The 15,609-nt window shown below is 42.0% G+C and overlaps 1 protein-coding gene across 2 annotated transcripts; it reads right to left on the bottom strand.

Moving 5' to 3' along the window:
• Positions 1 to 595: 595 nt before the first annotated feature.
• SULT2A1 (sulfotransferase family 2A member 1) lies at positions 596 to 8,489 on the bottom strand. 2 transcript variants are annotated; one of them, XM_042475128.1, is made up of 7 exons: positions 8,238 to 8,489; positions 7,338 to 7,494; positions 6,492 to 6,700; positions 5,574 to 5,700; positions 4,531 to 4,625; positions 3,099 to 3,279; positions 596 to 1,252 (listed from the first exon to the last, which is right to left on the bottom strand). In XM_042475128.1, exons 2-7 carry the CDS (start codon positions 7,489 to 7,491, stop codon positions 1,119 to 1,121), a joined length of 900 nt encoding a protein of 299 aa, XP_042331062.1. In that variant the 5' UTR covers positions 7,492 to 7,494; positions 8,238 to 8,489; the 3' UTR covers positions 596 to 1,118. The 2 variants fall into 2 exon arrangements, with proteins under 2 accessions (XP_042331062.1, XP_042331061.1); XM_042475127.1 differs by lacking the exon at positions 8,238 to 8,489 and having other exon boundaries at positions 7,356 to 7,536.
• Between the last annotated feature and the right edge of the window lie 7,120 nt (positions 8,490 to 15,609).

Below are 15,609 nucleotides of genomic sequence, written 5' to 3'. Positions count from 1 at the left end.
TGTATACCTGTGCCTTCAAGTCACCCGTCAACTTATTGTGACCCTATGCATTTCACAGGGCTTTCTTAGGCAATGTATACTCAAAAGGTGGTGTTGCCAGCTCCTTCCTCTGAAATATACCCTACATTCTCTGGCAGTCTTTCATCCAAGTACTAACCAGGGCTGACCCTGCTTAGTTAATTTAAATACCCGAAAGGTACTTACATACCCTAAAGATAAGATGTTATGGTCAGCTCTGGTTAGTACTTGGCTAGAAGATCGCGAATGAATGCCAGGTGCTGTAGGCAATATTTCAGAGAAGGGGCTGGGAAAACTACCTGTGAGTATTGCTTAAGAAAACCATATGAAAGGCATAGGGCCACAATAAGTTAATGGGCAACTTATACACATACAGAAAGAGTCATTTCCCATTGCATACAAAAACAACAGATATCTAAAAATCCATCTCTGCAAGTGTGATACAGTAGTGTGATACACCAGGAGCCCTGATGGTGCAGTGGTTAAATGCCTGTACTGCAGCCACTCACTCACAAACCATAAGGCTGCGGGTTCAATACCAACAAAAGGGCTCAAGCTCAACTCAGACTTGCATCCTTCCAAGGAGGTTGCTAAAATGAGTACCCAGGTTGTTGGGGGCAATTAGCTTACACTTTATAAACCACTTAAGGAGTGCTTAAGTGCACTTATAAGCGGTATAGAAATGTACTTGCTATTGCTATCTCTCATGCCCAAAATATTGTGATGATTTTTAGGGGGAAACCCCCCCAGATAGCTACTGTTTCACACTTGCAGAGGAATTCTACATAGCCTAGAGCAGATTTTCAGGTCATCTTCCATCTAGTGGCTCTGATCTAGAACAAATTAGCTTCAGCAAAGTTTTTTGCAGCGTACGCATTCACAATCACATGATATGCCATGCACACTTTAGTAGAATGTGTCTCCATATTCAATATCCTGAAAGATGCATGCCACTGAGTATGTACAAAATACCTTTTCCCTTTCCTGAGTTCCAGCAGGAGCAAGCTTTCACAAAGTTAGAGTTGAGGAAAAGATTTCTGGCTCATAGGATGTAACATCAATGTATGCTTGAGCTCTTCCAATTTTTTTTCGTTCAGAAATTAAGTCCTCTTTTGATCTCCAGTTTGTTCCCAAGGGAAGATTTCCTTCAGGTCCTGCATCTTTTCTTGGTAAACCTTGTTAAAGTATTCAGACTGTGTCACAGTGAAATGAGTCTTCCAGTCTCCACAGATCCCTAAACAATGAGAACAAAAGCAAAAAATAAAAATAAATAAATAAATCCATCTTACCTAGATGAGAGTTGCCTTGGCCCATAGGTGTTGTAAACCAAGGGTGGGCAACTGTGGCCATCCAGATGTTTTGGGCTTTCTGTTTCCATCAACTCTAGTCAGCATAGGTAGTGGTGAGGCATGATGGGCCATCCTTATCCACAACTGCCCTAAGGCTTTTAAAAAACCTCCTCATTTGCACCTTAAAAACTACATTACTGTACTATTTTTTGCAGGTAAGTTCTATAATTATATGTTTAACAAAGCAGGTTCAATTTTTCTTAAACTTAAGCTGTTCAAGGTCAGACTTTGTAAGTCAGGTCCTCTACAAGCCAAAGAAAATATGTTATGTAAAACCAGCACTTCTAGCAGGAGTATTGCTGACCATATACAAGAATTGGGGCCCAGCCCTACATGACACATCCTCATAAAATATACATATGTAAATTTATGTCATATGCACAAATTTGGAAATTATTATTAGGATTCATTAAAATTTCACAAAAATCAAAACCAGTCAGTTAATTTGTCATCCAGATAATTTCAAATAGTGTAAGTTCTACAATTAATTTATGTTCTGATCCTGATCACCAGCAGTTCTTCTGTTGCAACTATTTTGTAATGGGAGGGAGGGAAGAAAAATGAGTGGCTCATATTTTTTTCATGAGCCCTCCAAAACAGAAAAAGAAATAATAATAATAATAATTTGTTTTATTTATATACCGCTATTCCAAAGATCATAGCGGTGAACAGCAAGTAAGCTAATTAGCAAGTAAGCTAAGAGACAGAGGAATTAGCAAGTAAGTAAGAAGAGACAGAGGAAGCAGGATGAGTGAAAGGATACTCTCCCTTTGTTCTGCAGTTTCTACAGCGATCTCTGTGTGGCGATGTTTTGGGTGCTGTTGTTGTTGTTGTGTGCCTCCAAGTCATTTTTTTTTTTTTTACTTATGGCAACCCTAAGGTGACCCTATCATAGGGTTTTCTTGGCAAGTTTCTTCAGAGGGTGTTTGCCATTGCTAGGGCTGGGAGAGTGTGACTTGCACAAGGTCACCCAGTGGGTTTTTATGCTTGACTGGGGATTTGAATCCTGGTCTCCAGAGTTGTAGTCCAATGCTCAAACAACTACAACACATTTGTTCAGAGGTTTGCCATTGCCTTCCTGTAAGGAGATAATGTGTGACTTTTCCAAGGTCATCCAGGCGTTTCCACAGCTGAATTGAGATTCAAATCTTAAGGTTCTAGTACAACACCCAAATCACTACACCATGTTGGCTTTCAAGGACTGCTGACCTCTCTGAAAATCCTGTCTAGAATGGCAATTAAGCTAAGGGAGGATGGGACCTCCCATTAGTACTAAAAATACCTCTCTTCTCCATGCTTAACTGTCATGTGGGGTGCAGCATGTCAGGAGAGGAATTTTAATCTTTTCTTTGCAGTTGCAGTCTCTCTTGAAGAATGCCCCCCCCCAATGACGATTAAGGCGAGGAAGGGGGGGAAGCCTCCCATTAGCACCAGAGTACACTTAGGGCTCTGGGTAATACATCTGGACTATAGGAAATAGATGTGGGGGTAGCGCCTCATGGAAATGCCTTTGATTGTTAGATCATAGGGTGACTTTCATGGTCAGCAAACTGGTTTAGGACACTACAGTCAGTGAAGGAGAAGTGGCTGGTTCAAAGGCAATGTTAGGAGGTGAAAGGCCAAAACACAAAGGAAGACAATGAAGTGTCACATATACTGTAGCTAATAAGTCAGTCCTTGCACTGCACCCTGCCTAGCCAGTCACTCTCTTCTGAAGCTGCTTTGCCTCACCCTTCCTCAGGAAGGTCCCCTTCTCTTGATCCATAAACTCCTTAGGAAGCAATGTTGAGTTACACATGTTGTTCTTTCTCATGGCTTCAAAGGAGGTGTTTTCCACTACTGAGGAGATGGCTGCCTCATCCAGCTCCTTTCCTAGAAAATGGGAGAGACGCTTGACACTCCCACACAGGTCCTGTGGACATACAGAACACAGACATAAGTGAGATATGTATTATCTGAAGTCCATCTTAAGGGGTAGAAACCCAAGTTAAAATACAAAAACAGAAACTGAAATGCTCATGATGGAGATGTAACCACAATATCAAATTATGCAGACTGGTTGCCTGTCCCGAGTACAGCCATAATACTGATTTTAAGATTACTTTTGCACCAGTGGGGAAAAAAAAATAACCAGGACTCCCATTATTTCCATCCAGTGTATGCAGGCCAGGGATGATGGGAGTTCTAGCTTAACACACTTTGACATTGCCAGGATGAGGAAGGCTGACATAAATTAAGCCGAGAAGGCAGCTCAAGAATACATAACAAAGGAAAAGAAGGCATGATGGGAGCACATTGTGACAGTAACTGAATAAACATTGTAAAGTGTCGGAGCTGAGTGTTATAACACAGGCTTTGCATGCCAAATATCTCTGGCATCTTCAGGTTGTGCTTGGAAAGACCTTGTGTCTGAAAACCAGAGAAGCTACTGCCAGTCAGATGTAATGGCGGGGGTCAATGGTCTGGCAGTATAAGGCAGCATCCGATTTTTTCCCCTGTATGAGTAGTCTAGCAGACATTTTAGGATTCTATTTTTCACTTTGATTAAATACGTCTACTGTGTCATGTTAATGAAACATTAATTTGGTTTCATATTATTATTATTATTATTATTAACCTTTATTTATAAAGCGCTGTAAATTTACACAGCACTGTACATACAATCTTTTAGTTAGACGGTTCCCTGTCCTCGGGCTTACAATTAGCCACATTAGTCTCTTACAGCATTCAAAGGAGGAAGGTAGAGGAATTTCAAAATGTGGCAGTACCTTTAAGATTAACAAATTTATTTTAGCATGAGCTTTCTTGGATATAAACCCACTTCTTCAGAGACATACAGAATGATACTAATGCATATTTATACAGTTGTGGGAGGGGGACAAAATGTAATAGGATCCAGAAAGCTGCAAATCATGTCTCCTGCCCTAAATTTTTGAAGGGTTGTGTGGGATGATAAGGTCTTTCAGATCTTTACAGTGGTCAGTGGTTAATGTGTGAAAGAGATAAATAACGTAGCCCTCTCTCAAGACATCAACATGTCAAAACGAACTTCCCTTCCCTTCCTTTCTCATATTCATTTAGTAGGTTGGGTTTTCCCCTCCTACTTCAAAACAAAATTATACTTAACACCACTTAGAAAAAAAGTTCTGTTCCTTGCTATCACCTGCTGCAGCTGTTCATAGCTGATGAAGAAGATGTTACTTTTTCCTTTCAGCTTCATCCACCCTGTGATGTGGTCAAACCAGGATCCAAAGGGCACTGCACAAAGGTATGCATACAAGAATATCAAAAACAAACTAGACTTCCAGCACTGCTTTACATATAACACTTTTCACATGCTCTTTCCATGAGTGGAATAAATGCATGGAGCTCATGGCTTCAGGCCCAATCTCAATACCACCTTTCTTTGCTGGTCTTGCCATTCACCACCACACAGAGCCCAACATCAGAAAAGGAAATGATTCACATACGGATACATGCAAGCGTACCAGATTATTGTAACCCATGCCTACTCTGTTTATGCGGTGGATATGTAAAAGGGAGTCATGTGTTATCAAGTAGGAGCTTGAGAAATGCTTCAGGAGATGTGAGAAAACCTCTATGCTGCCTTTCTCCTGTCACTGCAGCACTGCCAGAAGAAAAGCTACATCAGGCAAAAATTATAGACCTGGCAATATGATATAGATGCTCCTATTTGGGTGATGAGCTTGTGTGTCCTTTACATTTGGAGAAAAAGGACAATTGTCCCATGTGCCAAGCATTCAGTTTTTGCTGATTGTCTTGAGTCTTTTAGTGAAAGCTTTGAGATGAACAATCCCTCTTTGTTCAGGGTAGATAAATGGAAGATAAAAAATGTGCAAACTCTTAGCAAGATCTATCCTGTACCCTATCTATAACTTCCAAGAACGGCCAGGCAGATGTCTCGGGAAATTCACAAGCAGGGCCTGAATGATGGAGTTAGCTGTTGTTTCTCGGCAGCACAATCACAATCTACCTCTGAAGAAGGAATTCTACCTGTAGTGATCATAATTCAAAATCACAAATAAATTAATTGTGTCTGACTTTTTCTCAGGCTTTACTTAAAAGCTGTCTGAACTAGCAGACCGTCATTGCATTGTGTGGCAACAAGCAGCTGGACACATCAATTGGATTTCCATTGTTCCAACATCATCCTATTTCTCCATCCATCTCCCTCTTCCAGCTCACCATCCCCACTCAAAAATCTTTCCAGGAAGTGGTTAAAGGACTTGGGATCTCCAAATGGGATGCACATCTTAGAGAAATGATAGTAGGAAACTAGCACATCCCGCGGGTCCCGCATCGTGTATACCACCTGTGGAAGAAAACAACTGTTAATGTACAGGAGGGATTATCAGTGGGGGAACACTACCAATATAAGAAGCAGTTTTTTGTTGCACTGTTTTGGAACATTGCACATTCTATGGACGAATCCCAAAGGGGGCACAGCAGCATCCAAAGTGATAAAAGAGAATTTACAGCCAAAATGCACACAACAACAGCAACAACAACAACAGCAACAACAGGTCACCATAAATTGACAAGCATAAGTTGAAGACACACTGAGTAAAAGAATTAGTGATCTATCAGAGAGCTCTGCTGCCTCACAAATTTACAAATCTCAATTCTGTAGGACAGTATCATGGCAGTTAAAGTGATGTCAATCTGGTTTAATTCTACATTGTCGCTACTCCTTTAGATTGTATGTTTTTGTAAAGAAGAAACATGGATATTTATAGTCATGCTAACAGGTCTAGTTAAAGCTAAGGGGGCTAAATGGAGAAAGGGTGGAACAACTAAGATAAAGAGTATGCAGGAAATATTTGTTTCTCCTACGCTCCTGATCAAAATACCATAAGCATTATATTCCTGTTGTTGTTTATTAATTATTTATAGTTATATTCTCTCTTTCTTTCAATCAAAAGTAGCATAAATAGTTTTCCTTCTCACCATTCTATCATCACAACAACTGAGTGAGGTATTTTGGTGTGGGAGAATGACAAGGTTAAGACACACAATGAGCTTCATGTTTTAACAAGAGTTTGCATCTGGATTTCCCATCTTATTCCAGTGCTTCAATTGCTCACTCTGTATCTTGCCACCCACCTTGGCTTTGGAGCTGAAGAAGGCTTTGGGAAAGATCTGAATGGGAAGATGGCAAGTGAGCAGACGTGGAGATGGGAGGTTGTGCGCTGTCTCTAGGCCCAACTGAGTGGTGAACCAAGGAGAACGAAGGGAATTGAGCACAGTCTGATTCCAGGCTGGGTTCCCACCACTGAGGATCAGGCTCAGAATCTCAATCATCCAGACTGTCCCTTGAAGAAGGATTAAAGAGAAGAAATCTTGACTCATAGTTCAATTCTACACATACCTCCTGAGATATAAGTTCAGGGAAGCTTCTTTCTAGGGAAGCAGAAAAAGAGGATTGGCACTATTAGTCCACCTTTGTCCCTTATTTTTCACTTCCTCCCAAATGAAGATATGCATGTGTTTGTTTATTTTTTGGTGGGGGGTGTCAAATTAGTAGCAAATTAAGCAATTTGCATTTTTGCAAGCTTATTAGGCAAACTTTAAAATTTATTCACAAACTTGTTCCAGTTCCACATAATTTTAAAACTTGACCTATACCTTAAGGAGGGGTATCAGTGCATATTTATTGAGCATTGGAGGGAAGTTATTATAGTAACTAGGACAAATGTGGTTCTAAATATCATGAATAGGTCCACATATAGATGTTCCATCCACAAAAATCTTGAAGAGAGAGGTATTGGTAGAACCCTGCCCAAAACTTCTTATATGTGAAATACAACTATATTTTAACATATGCCAGTATTACACAGATTGTTGCCATTCCAATCTGGATCCCATATCTTTTAAGTACCTAAGAGACCTTGAGAATTTCTCTTGGTTTTGAAAGAATGAGTTTTGGAAAGTGTAAATTCAATTCCCCACCGTATCTCTTTGTCCTACCAGACTTAGGGTAAGTGACGTTGAAGATATCATCATCTCGCACTTGAAATTCATTCTCAGCGAAACAAAGGCTGTCCACAGAATTGTATCCAGGGGGAAACTTTATCCCCTTATATTGGACATGCTTCGCAGCCATCTCCTGTGAAGCAAAAGGAAAGCTCAACATGGTGACAAAACTCCAATTAAATTATTATACTTGAAATCACCCCCAGGCAAATCTAATGGAAGGGACTGTTTGAATGTCAGGACGAGTCAAACAATCCACAGCAGTTTTGAATTTATGACATAAGGCGTGCCATCAGTGCCCCCACTGGACTCTGGCCAAAGAAAAGAACTGCAAGTTTCTTCATGTACTAAATGCTAAAACTAATCCCAAAAGCTTTTGAGCCAAGCTTGCATGTTAATTTTTAAGAGAGCTGCTTCATCAAAATGAAAGCTACAAGTTGCCTCCAAAGAGCTTGGTCACTTCTTCTCGGTCTTTGCTTTACCTTTATATCCCTGTCTGTACCTTCTGTATTTCATTTCTCTCTGATTTCACTGTTTAAAATGCCATCAACCTTTCTGCCTGCAACTGTGCGTGTAGACAGATAAGACCCGTACAACTGTAACTCAGGATCCTAATTAACGCATCTCATGAAGTGGGTTGTAGTTCACAAAAGGCTATGCCATAGTAAATCTGTTAGTTTTAAAGCAGCCACATGAGTCTTTGTACAGACACACGAGTCCAAAATGTGCACACTATGTAATGTAGTAGGTTTTGAAAATAAACATTCTGGAGGCTTTCAGACATTGAGTCCAGGGCCTGTTGTAGGTGTACTGTTTGGGATAAATATGTGCTGTCACACAACACGCACTTATATTTTTCTAAAGCTGATCACTCACCTGTGAAAATGTGACTTTTGTCACGATGCGCAGGGACCAGGAGAAATTGTAAGCAGTGCCAACAAAAAATCACTGGGCTGAATGGGAAATCTTGTTAACATACCACCCCCAAAAAGAGGCTGGAACAGTCTCCCATACACCAGCCTCAAACTCAAGCGTAACCCCTGGCTCTCTTGAAAAACTGAAACAGACGGTCTCTTGCCAATGCCATCCTCACAGGTTGCAAACAACCCAAAGGCAAATCATTAACAGAAAACCCTGCATGCATTCCTTGCAGCCCCATTGACCCTGCTTTTAAAAAGCATGTGCGGATGGAAATAATGGGAATCCAATTTGGAAAGAGTTTGTGTTATTTTGTCCAGCTCTCTACACCTAGAACTTATTTTATCATTGTTAACCCTATTAATTGATGTCTTCAACACTCATTATGGGTCAAAATATAAGAACTGTGGGTCTTACACACACACCCTCCAGTTTTATTGCAAATTCACTTAATAAACCTGGAGCTCACCCTGGACCCAGAAACAGTGGGGCCATTCAGACTACCTTTTAACCCGGTTCAGGATTCGAAATTTGCACATGAAGTTCAGATTGTGCCCGATTCTATCACAATCCACGTCGAGGCTTGCACAAGGAAATGCCCCTTACCCTGGGGTATCCAGAATCGGGCTAAAATCCATCTTTTCCCAAAAGACCCAGGTTCCGCGAAATATGAACTTGCCCTCGATCACAATCGGGGCAAATTCAGGGAGGGATTAGGGTCGGAGGGCAGGCAGAGGTCAGAGCATTCCCTCCCCTCATCCGAGGGGAGGGGGAGGAAGAAGAGGAGGAGGAAAGAGCCGAAGGACTGGAGGCTGAGAGGAGGCAAAAGGGGAAATCAGGGTGACTTTTGGGCTGCAAAGGGCTATAAGAGGGAGGGTGGGGGGAGTGGAGAAAGTGATGGAAGAGGAGGAGGAGGAGGAGGGAGCCCTGGGAAGAAGGGAGCCATGGAGGGCATTCTCTAATGCAGTGCTTCTCAATTATTTTCTGTCATGCCCCCCCTAGGAAGAAGAAAACATTTCGCGCCCCCCGTGCGACTGTAAATAGTATCATTTGTCTATAAGATTGTTATAAGTACACCTCTGCATAACAGAGCCTCGCGCCCCCCTTTACGGAGCCTCGCGCCCCCCTTGGGGGGCCCGCCCCACTATTTGAGAAACACTGCTCTAATGGAACAGGAGGAGGAGGATGAAGGAGCCAGGGCAGCTTGAGAGGGGAGGGTCGGAAGGAAAGAGGAGGAGGAGGATTGCCCAGGGAAATAGGGCTGTGGGGCTAAGCTGGGGGATGTAGGGAAATCCAGCTGCAGCAGAAGGAGCCTCTTTTATTTCTGACAATTTATGCGCATGATTTTTTGGGTGACATGTCTGTGTGTTTGCTTGTGCTTTATTTCCTCTTGCTCCTGGATTATTATTATTATTATTTGTGTTATATGCAGATGCTACAGTCAGAATGCCTGCACTGCATTTCCCTTTTGGAACTGACAGGTCACTCTCTCTCAGCCTCAGTGGAAGGCAATGGCAAAGCTCCTCTGAAGAGAATGTCAGCAGGAGGAAAAGGGTCAGTTCAGGTCAGATCAAAGGCAGGACACGAACGAAGCTCCCATCAGGCACCTTACCCCCCTTTTTATTTTTTAAAATTATTTTTGACAAAATATGTGCATGTTTTTTTCTTGAGGCAGATATAGATAAATAGAACATGGCTAGCTGCTTGTTCACTTTCCTTTCTATTTGCTGGCTTCTAGCAAAGGGGAAATGTTGTAAAGGGCTAGACTTTTTTTCCTTTGCGAATCAATGCTATAATTCGAATGTTATATTTGTTGCTCTTGTCAATTAGGCAATTGGCAAAACGATACATGCTTTTGCTACTCTTCAGGGGTAGCCCTGAATTGTTTTTAAAAGCAAAAAAGAATGCATGGCAATCGCATCCTTTTTTGGCATTTCCAAGGTGAGGAATTTATTATTATTATTATTATTATTATTATTATTATTATTATTATTATTACATGTGTAAGAGGCATTCAAACATGCTTGTATGTTTGTAAATAAGACATACTGGTATATTACAAAGACATCTTTAATCTCTTCATAGTATTTGTAGTATTTATCTTGGCATTGCTCAGGGTCGTGTGCATGTGTAACAATACATTACAAACATTAGTGTAAAAATATATTTATTTTCTCAATATATTTGTCATCTAGATTCTACTTTTCCTCATCCAAGGTGAACTACCCACATGACTATGTGAGGGGCAGCCTTGAAAGCAGGTTTTCCTACTGCAGGATGATAGGTGTGAAACCCTTTGCCTTTGGGGAATTAAGGAGACAAAAGAAAAAGCAGCAGTTATTGCAAATTATAAAAAGGTTTCCCCAGAGAATGTGAAGATTTCCCCAACAAACCCTTAAAGGGTGACATGTTTGTCTTCTATATGATGCAGAATCTCAGTGAAGTTTGAAATGTCATTGAAGCCGTTTCCCTGGTTGTGTGGTTTTTAAAAATTGGTCTGTTGCATTATTAAAAAAATAAGGTCCTTCGTGCCCTTATATTTAAAACGCTGTATTTATAATGAATGGGTTGCATTTTTTTATAATGTTTCTGTGATCCCCTTCAATTTTGTCATTTGTATCATGTTCTTTTTGCTTTATTTACACATACACATGTACACTTATGGTTGCCAGAGTGAAACATGGACACCTAAAATTTAAGTGAACGTCTTCTGCAGTCTACGGGTGCCTGAAGTCTCCTAGTTTAAGCGTCAGCTCAACTACCACCTTAACATATACTCTTATATTGCTGCTATTCTACTTTAACTGATCTGGCTGCCTCCTGTTGCATTCTGGGATTTGAAGTTTATTATTTATTTATTTATGGTATTTTTACCCCGCCCTTCAGCCCTAAAGGCTATCAGGGAAGGGGCATTGAGAATTCTTAGCCAGAGAGCTCTTAGGCATCACTGAACTACAAACCCCAGAATGCAACAGGAGGCAGCCAAAGCAGTAAAAGTGGAATAGCAGAACTATACGAGAGTAGTGTGGGAATCTCCTAGTAGGTGCACTTATGGAGGCCTTTATTTATTTATTCATTCATTTATTTCATTTATATCCTGCCTTTCTTCCAATAATGGGATGCAAGGTGGCTTACAACATATTTAAAAACCTATTTTACAACCAAGGTGATGGATATATTTAAAAGCCACACAAAAACATATAGATAACTATAAAAAACTATAAATATGTAAACAATTTTTTAAAGTTAAAAACATGAAAATGCAGCAAATGACTACATACACGCCATAAAACAGCACAGCCCATCTCAGATGGCATATCTGATGGCATAAAAATGTTTTAACCTGCTAGTGGAAGGACACCATGGAGGAAGCCAACTTGGCCATTCTAGAGAGGAAGTTCTCTATTATATTTATTTATATAAATAAAGCATGATGATGATGATGATGTCTGGGAGCAGCTACCAAGAAGGCCCCCTTCCATATTCTCACCAAATGAGGCTGAGAAGGTGGTGGGACAAAGATGGTCTTATTGCTCTAATGGGCTCATAAAGGGAGATAGGGCTCTTCAAATAGCTTGGACCCGAGCTGTATAGGGCTTTTATAGGTCATCACCAGCACTTTGAATTGTATCTAGAAACAAACCAATAACCAGTGAAGCTATTGCAACAAGAGAGCTGGATGCTCATCCAATCCTTGCCTGCTTTCCAAGGCTGCTGTAAAGATCTTCAGAGGGGCGGGAAATATAAATAAACATCATCATCATCATCATCATCTCTGAACTGGCATGATTTCAGTGGTTGGGGTAAGCATAATATTCATAATGTGGCTCTGCCCAAGAATCTGCTGCATCTTCTGTCTCTTCTTTTGGCTGTGCTCTGCTCCAGTACCATCCTGGACTTTGGCCACGATCCTCATCGTTGCTGGCATCCTGTTCCTCTGCTGCTGCTTCTGTGCCTGTAAAAAAATGCTGCAGCAAGAAGAAGAAAGGAAAGAAAGAAAGGGAAAGACAAAGTGAAGGCTCAGATCAATATGAAGGAGGTGAAAGAGCTGGGCAAAAGCTACATCGATAAGGTGAGTAGCAGCACCTGAGGGGCTGTTTCTGCACTTGTCTTTGTGTCTCCATAATACTGGTCAACCTATATTTTTAATGGTGTCTTTCTAGAAGATCACTTTTCAGAAGGAATTCTCTGATATGAGAAGTAGAGTGAGGGCTTTGCTGAATCTCTGAAGGTAGACAGAAGCCTGTTCTCCAGGTCTCCTTCCAAAGCTCAGCACTGTTAGAGACAGTCACTGTCATTTCCCTGAGGGACCTCACAACAGATTGCACAATTTTTGCTTACTTTGGAGCAGTCCCAAAATTAGTGGGAAGATGGAAGCTGTGTGCCATATAAGGAGACATTTCCCCATGTGAGACAGACAGTGTGGGGCAGTGGTTACAGTGGTCCCCAAACTGTGACCTTAAGTTTAAGGGGACGTACTAAAACAAATGACAGTGCTTGCCCATAGAGAAACCATACTTGCCCATAGGGAATCATTGGGAAAAATTTGCCCATAGGGAATCATGGGCAAGTATGACATTTCTATGGGCAAGTGCTGTCATTTGTTTTAGTGCACCCTCCCCCCCCCCTTTAAGAGATTTTGGACTTCAGCACCCAGAAGCCTCAGTCATGTTGGCCCATAGTCTGGGATTCTGGGAGCTGAAGTCCAAAATCCACAGTTTGGGGACCACTGAGAAGTCTGGAGACCAGGGTTCGAATCCTGGCTTGGCCATATCAACCCACTGGGGTGACCTTGGGCAAGTCACACTCTCTCAACCTCAGGATAGCAATGGCAAACCCACCCTCTGAAGAAACCTGGATAATCCTATTTTTATTAGTATATGTGGAATTGTTTGTTTTTTAATAATAATACAGTGGTGTCAAGTGGTGTTACTTCTCCAGTTCAGATGCGCCCTGTGTGTCTGGCTGCATCTATACTGGAGAACTAATGTAGTTTGACACTGCTTTTAACTGCCATGGCTCCATCCCAAGGAATCCTGGGATTTGTAGCCTCCATCAGAAAGCTCTGCTGCCACAACAAACTAGAAATTCCAGGCCTCCATGGCAGCGGTGTCAAACTGCATTAATTTTGCAGTGTGGCAGCACTCTGTGTAAGAGGGAATTAGCACAGGGGTGGGGATCATATGTCTTCCAGTTTGATCATCTTGGCTTCCAGGGAGATATCAGGCTTGATCTGTTCAAGGACTGGTTTGTTTGTTTGTTTGTTTTGGTATCCTCTGCACTCCTCTCCAGCACCGCATCTCAAACTGGTTGATTTTCTTCTTATCTGCTTTTTTCACTGTCCAGCCCTTACATCTGTACAAAAGCTTGGACAATTCTGTCTTTAGTGCTCAGTTCTGTATCTTTACTCTTTAGGATCTGCTCTAATTCTTTCATGGCCTTCCCATTCTAGTCGTCTTCTTATTTCTTGACTGCGGTCTCTGTTCTGATCAGTGTTTGATCCAAGGTATGGGAAATCTTTAACTATTTCGATTTCCTCATTGTCTAGGTTGTATTTATGTATTCCTTCCATGGTCTAATTTTGCTGCAGGTGGTTAGCAGCTATTGACAATCTTGTATAAAATGTTTTTAATAGAGATTTTTTTAACCTCACCAGATGATTTGGACTACAATTCTCATAATCCAATATTATAGGCCAATGCTAGCCGGAGCTTCTGGGAGGTGAAGGCCAAACTACGAGGCAAGCCAAAGCTTCATCCTGCCTTACTTCCTGGACTATGGCTCTGCTATGTCCAAAACAGTCAGATTCTGTACTCAGGAAATCCAGTTGGCTTCAGTTATGCAAATAAAACATATTTGCAAGCACCAACACATAAATTGTTCTGCTTTTCATCCTGAGTCACATTTCAAATGATTTGTTGTTGTGTGCTACAACTAGTTCCCTTTCCAATTTATGATGACCCTATCATGGGATTTTCTTAACAAAATTTATTCAGAGGAGGTTTGCCTTTGCCTTCCTCTGAGGCTGAGAGAGTATGACTTACAAAGGTCACAAAGTGGGTTTCCATGGCCAAGCAGGGAATTCTACTTTTCCCAAACTTGCCCAAAGTCACCCAGTGGGTTTCTGTGCCCGAGTGGAAATTTGAACCCTCTTCTCCAGAGTAATAGTCCAACACTCAAACCACTGCACCATGCTGTCTTTCTATCCTAGTATATAGGATGTAGGAAGGAAGTCAGTACCTCTTAAGGAATTGGGAAAACATCTGGAGAAGATTAGAGACTGTGTTATATAGCAGTTTGAGCAATGGACTATGACTCTGGAGACAGGGTGACCAGACGTCCTCCCTTTCCAGGACATGTCCTACACTTCAGCCTTCCGTCCAGGAGGAACTTCAATATGTCAGGTGTAATTCTGTCTAGGAAAATCAAGCTTGGACTCAGTCTGTAGAGAGATCTTTTCCAAATGTTGTAGAATTCAAAGACATAGTTGTGTTAGTCTGTCGAATCAGTACCTGTCCTAGAGAGATGTTGTAGCACCTTTGAGACTAACTGAAAGAAAGAAGTTGACAGCCTGAGAGCTTTCATAGACTTAAGTCTACTTCCCCAAATGCACCTGAGGAAGTAGACTTAAGCCTAGGAAAGCTCATGCTGCCAACTTTCTTTCAGTGCGTCTCAGAGGTGCTACAAGGTCTCCCTACATCAGTGGTTCCCCAAACTGTCCCCTTTAAGAGATGTTGGACTTCAGCTCCCAGAAGCCTCAGCCAACTGTCTGGGATTCTGGGAGCAGTAGTCCAAAAAAACCCTTAGAGAGGAGTTTGGGGACCACTGCTCTACATACTTTCTACAGAGTAACACGGCTATGGCTTTGGATTCTGCAACATTGGGAGAAGATATACCCAGGGACAAAAGGACAAAATAGATGGGGAGATCCCTTTAAAAACGTGGGGTTCACGTTTCCGCCCGGAGCTATTTATGAGACGGACCACTACCCTCTACTCCCGCCTCCTCCCTGGAAAACGTGGCCCCTTCCCTCTAAATGCAGATATAGCTGTCTATCCCTGTCCCCCTTCGGCTCCCATCCCACTTACCCTCCGAGCTGCCCTTGGAGCTGCAGTCGCCTCTGCCATGCTGCCGGCGGTGCTTCTGCCTAATGGGGCCGGCGAGAGGGGGCTCTGGAGCCGCGAAGAAAGGTTCCGCCCCTGACACGCCTCTCTCCCTCCTTCCATGCCTCCATCCGCGCCTCTGTTTGGGGCTCTCAGTCAGGACAAAAGGCGGAGGCAGGCTGGGGCTGGGGCTGGGAAGCCAGCAAGAAACAGCCCCATGGCTCCTC

This window comes from Sceloporus undulatus, chromosome 6 (assembly GCF_019175285.1).
Source record: "Sceloporus undulatus isolate JIND9_A2432 ecotype Alabama chromosome 6, SceUnd_v1.1, whole genome shotgun sequence".
NCBI lineage: Eukaryota > Metazoa > Chordata > Lepidosauria > Squamata > Phrynosomatidae > Sceloporus > Sceloporus undulatus.
This window is presented reverse-complemented; position numbering and strand designations above follow the sequence as displayed.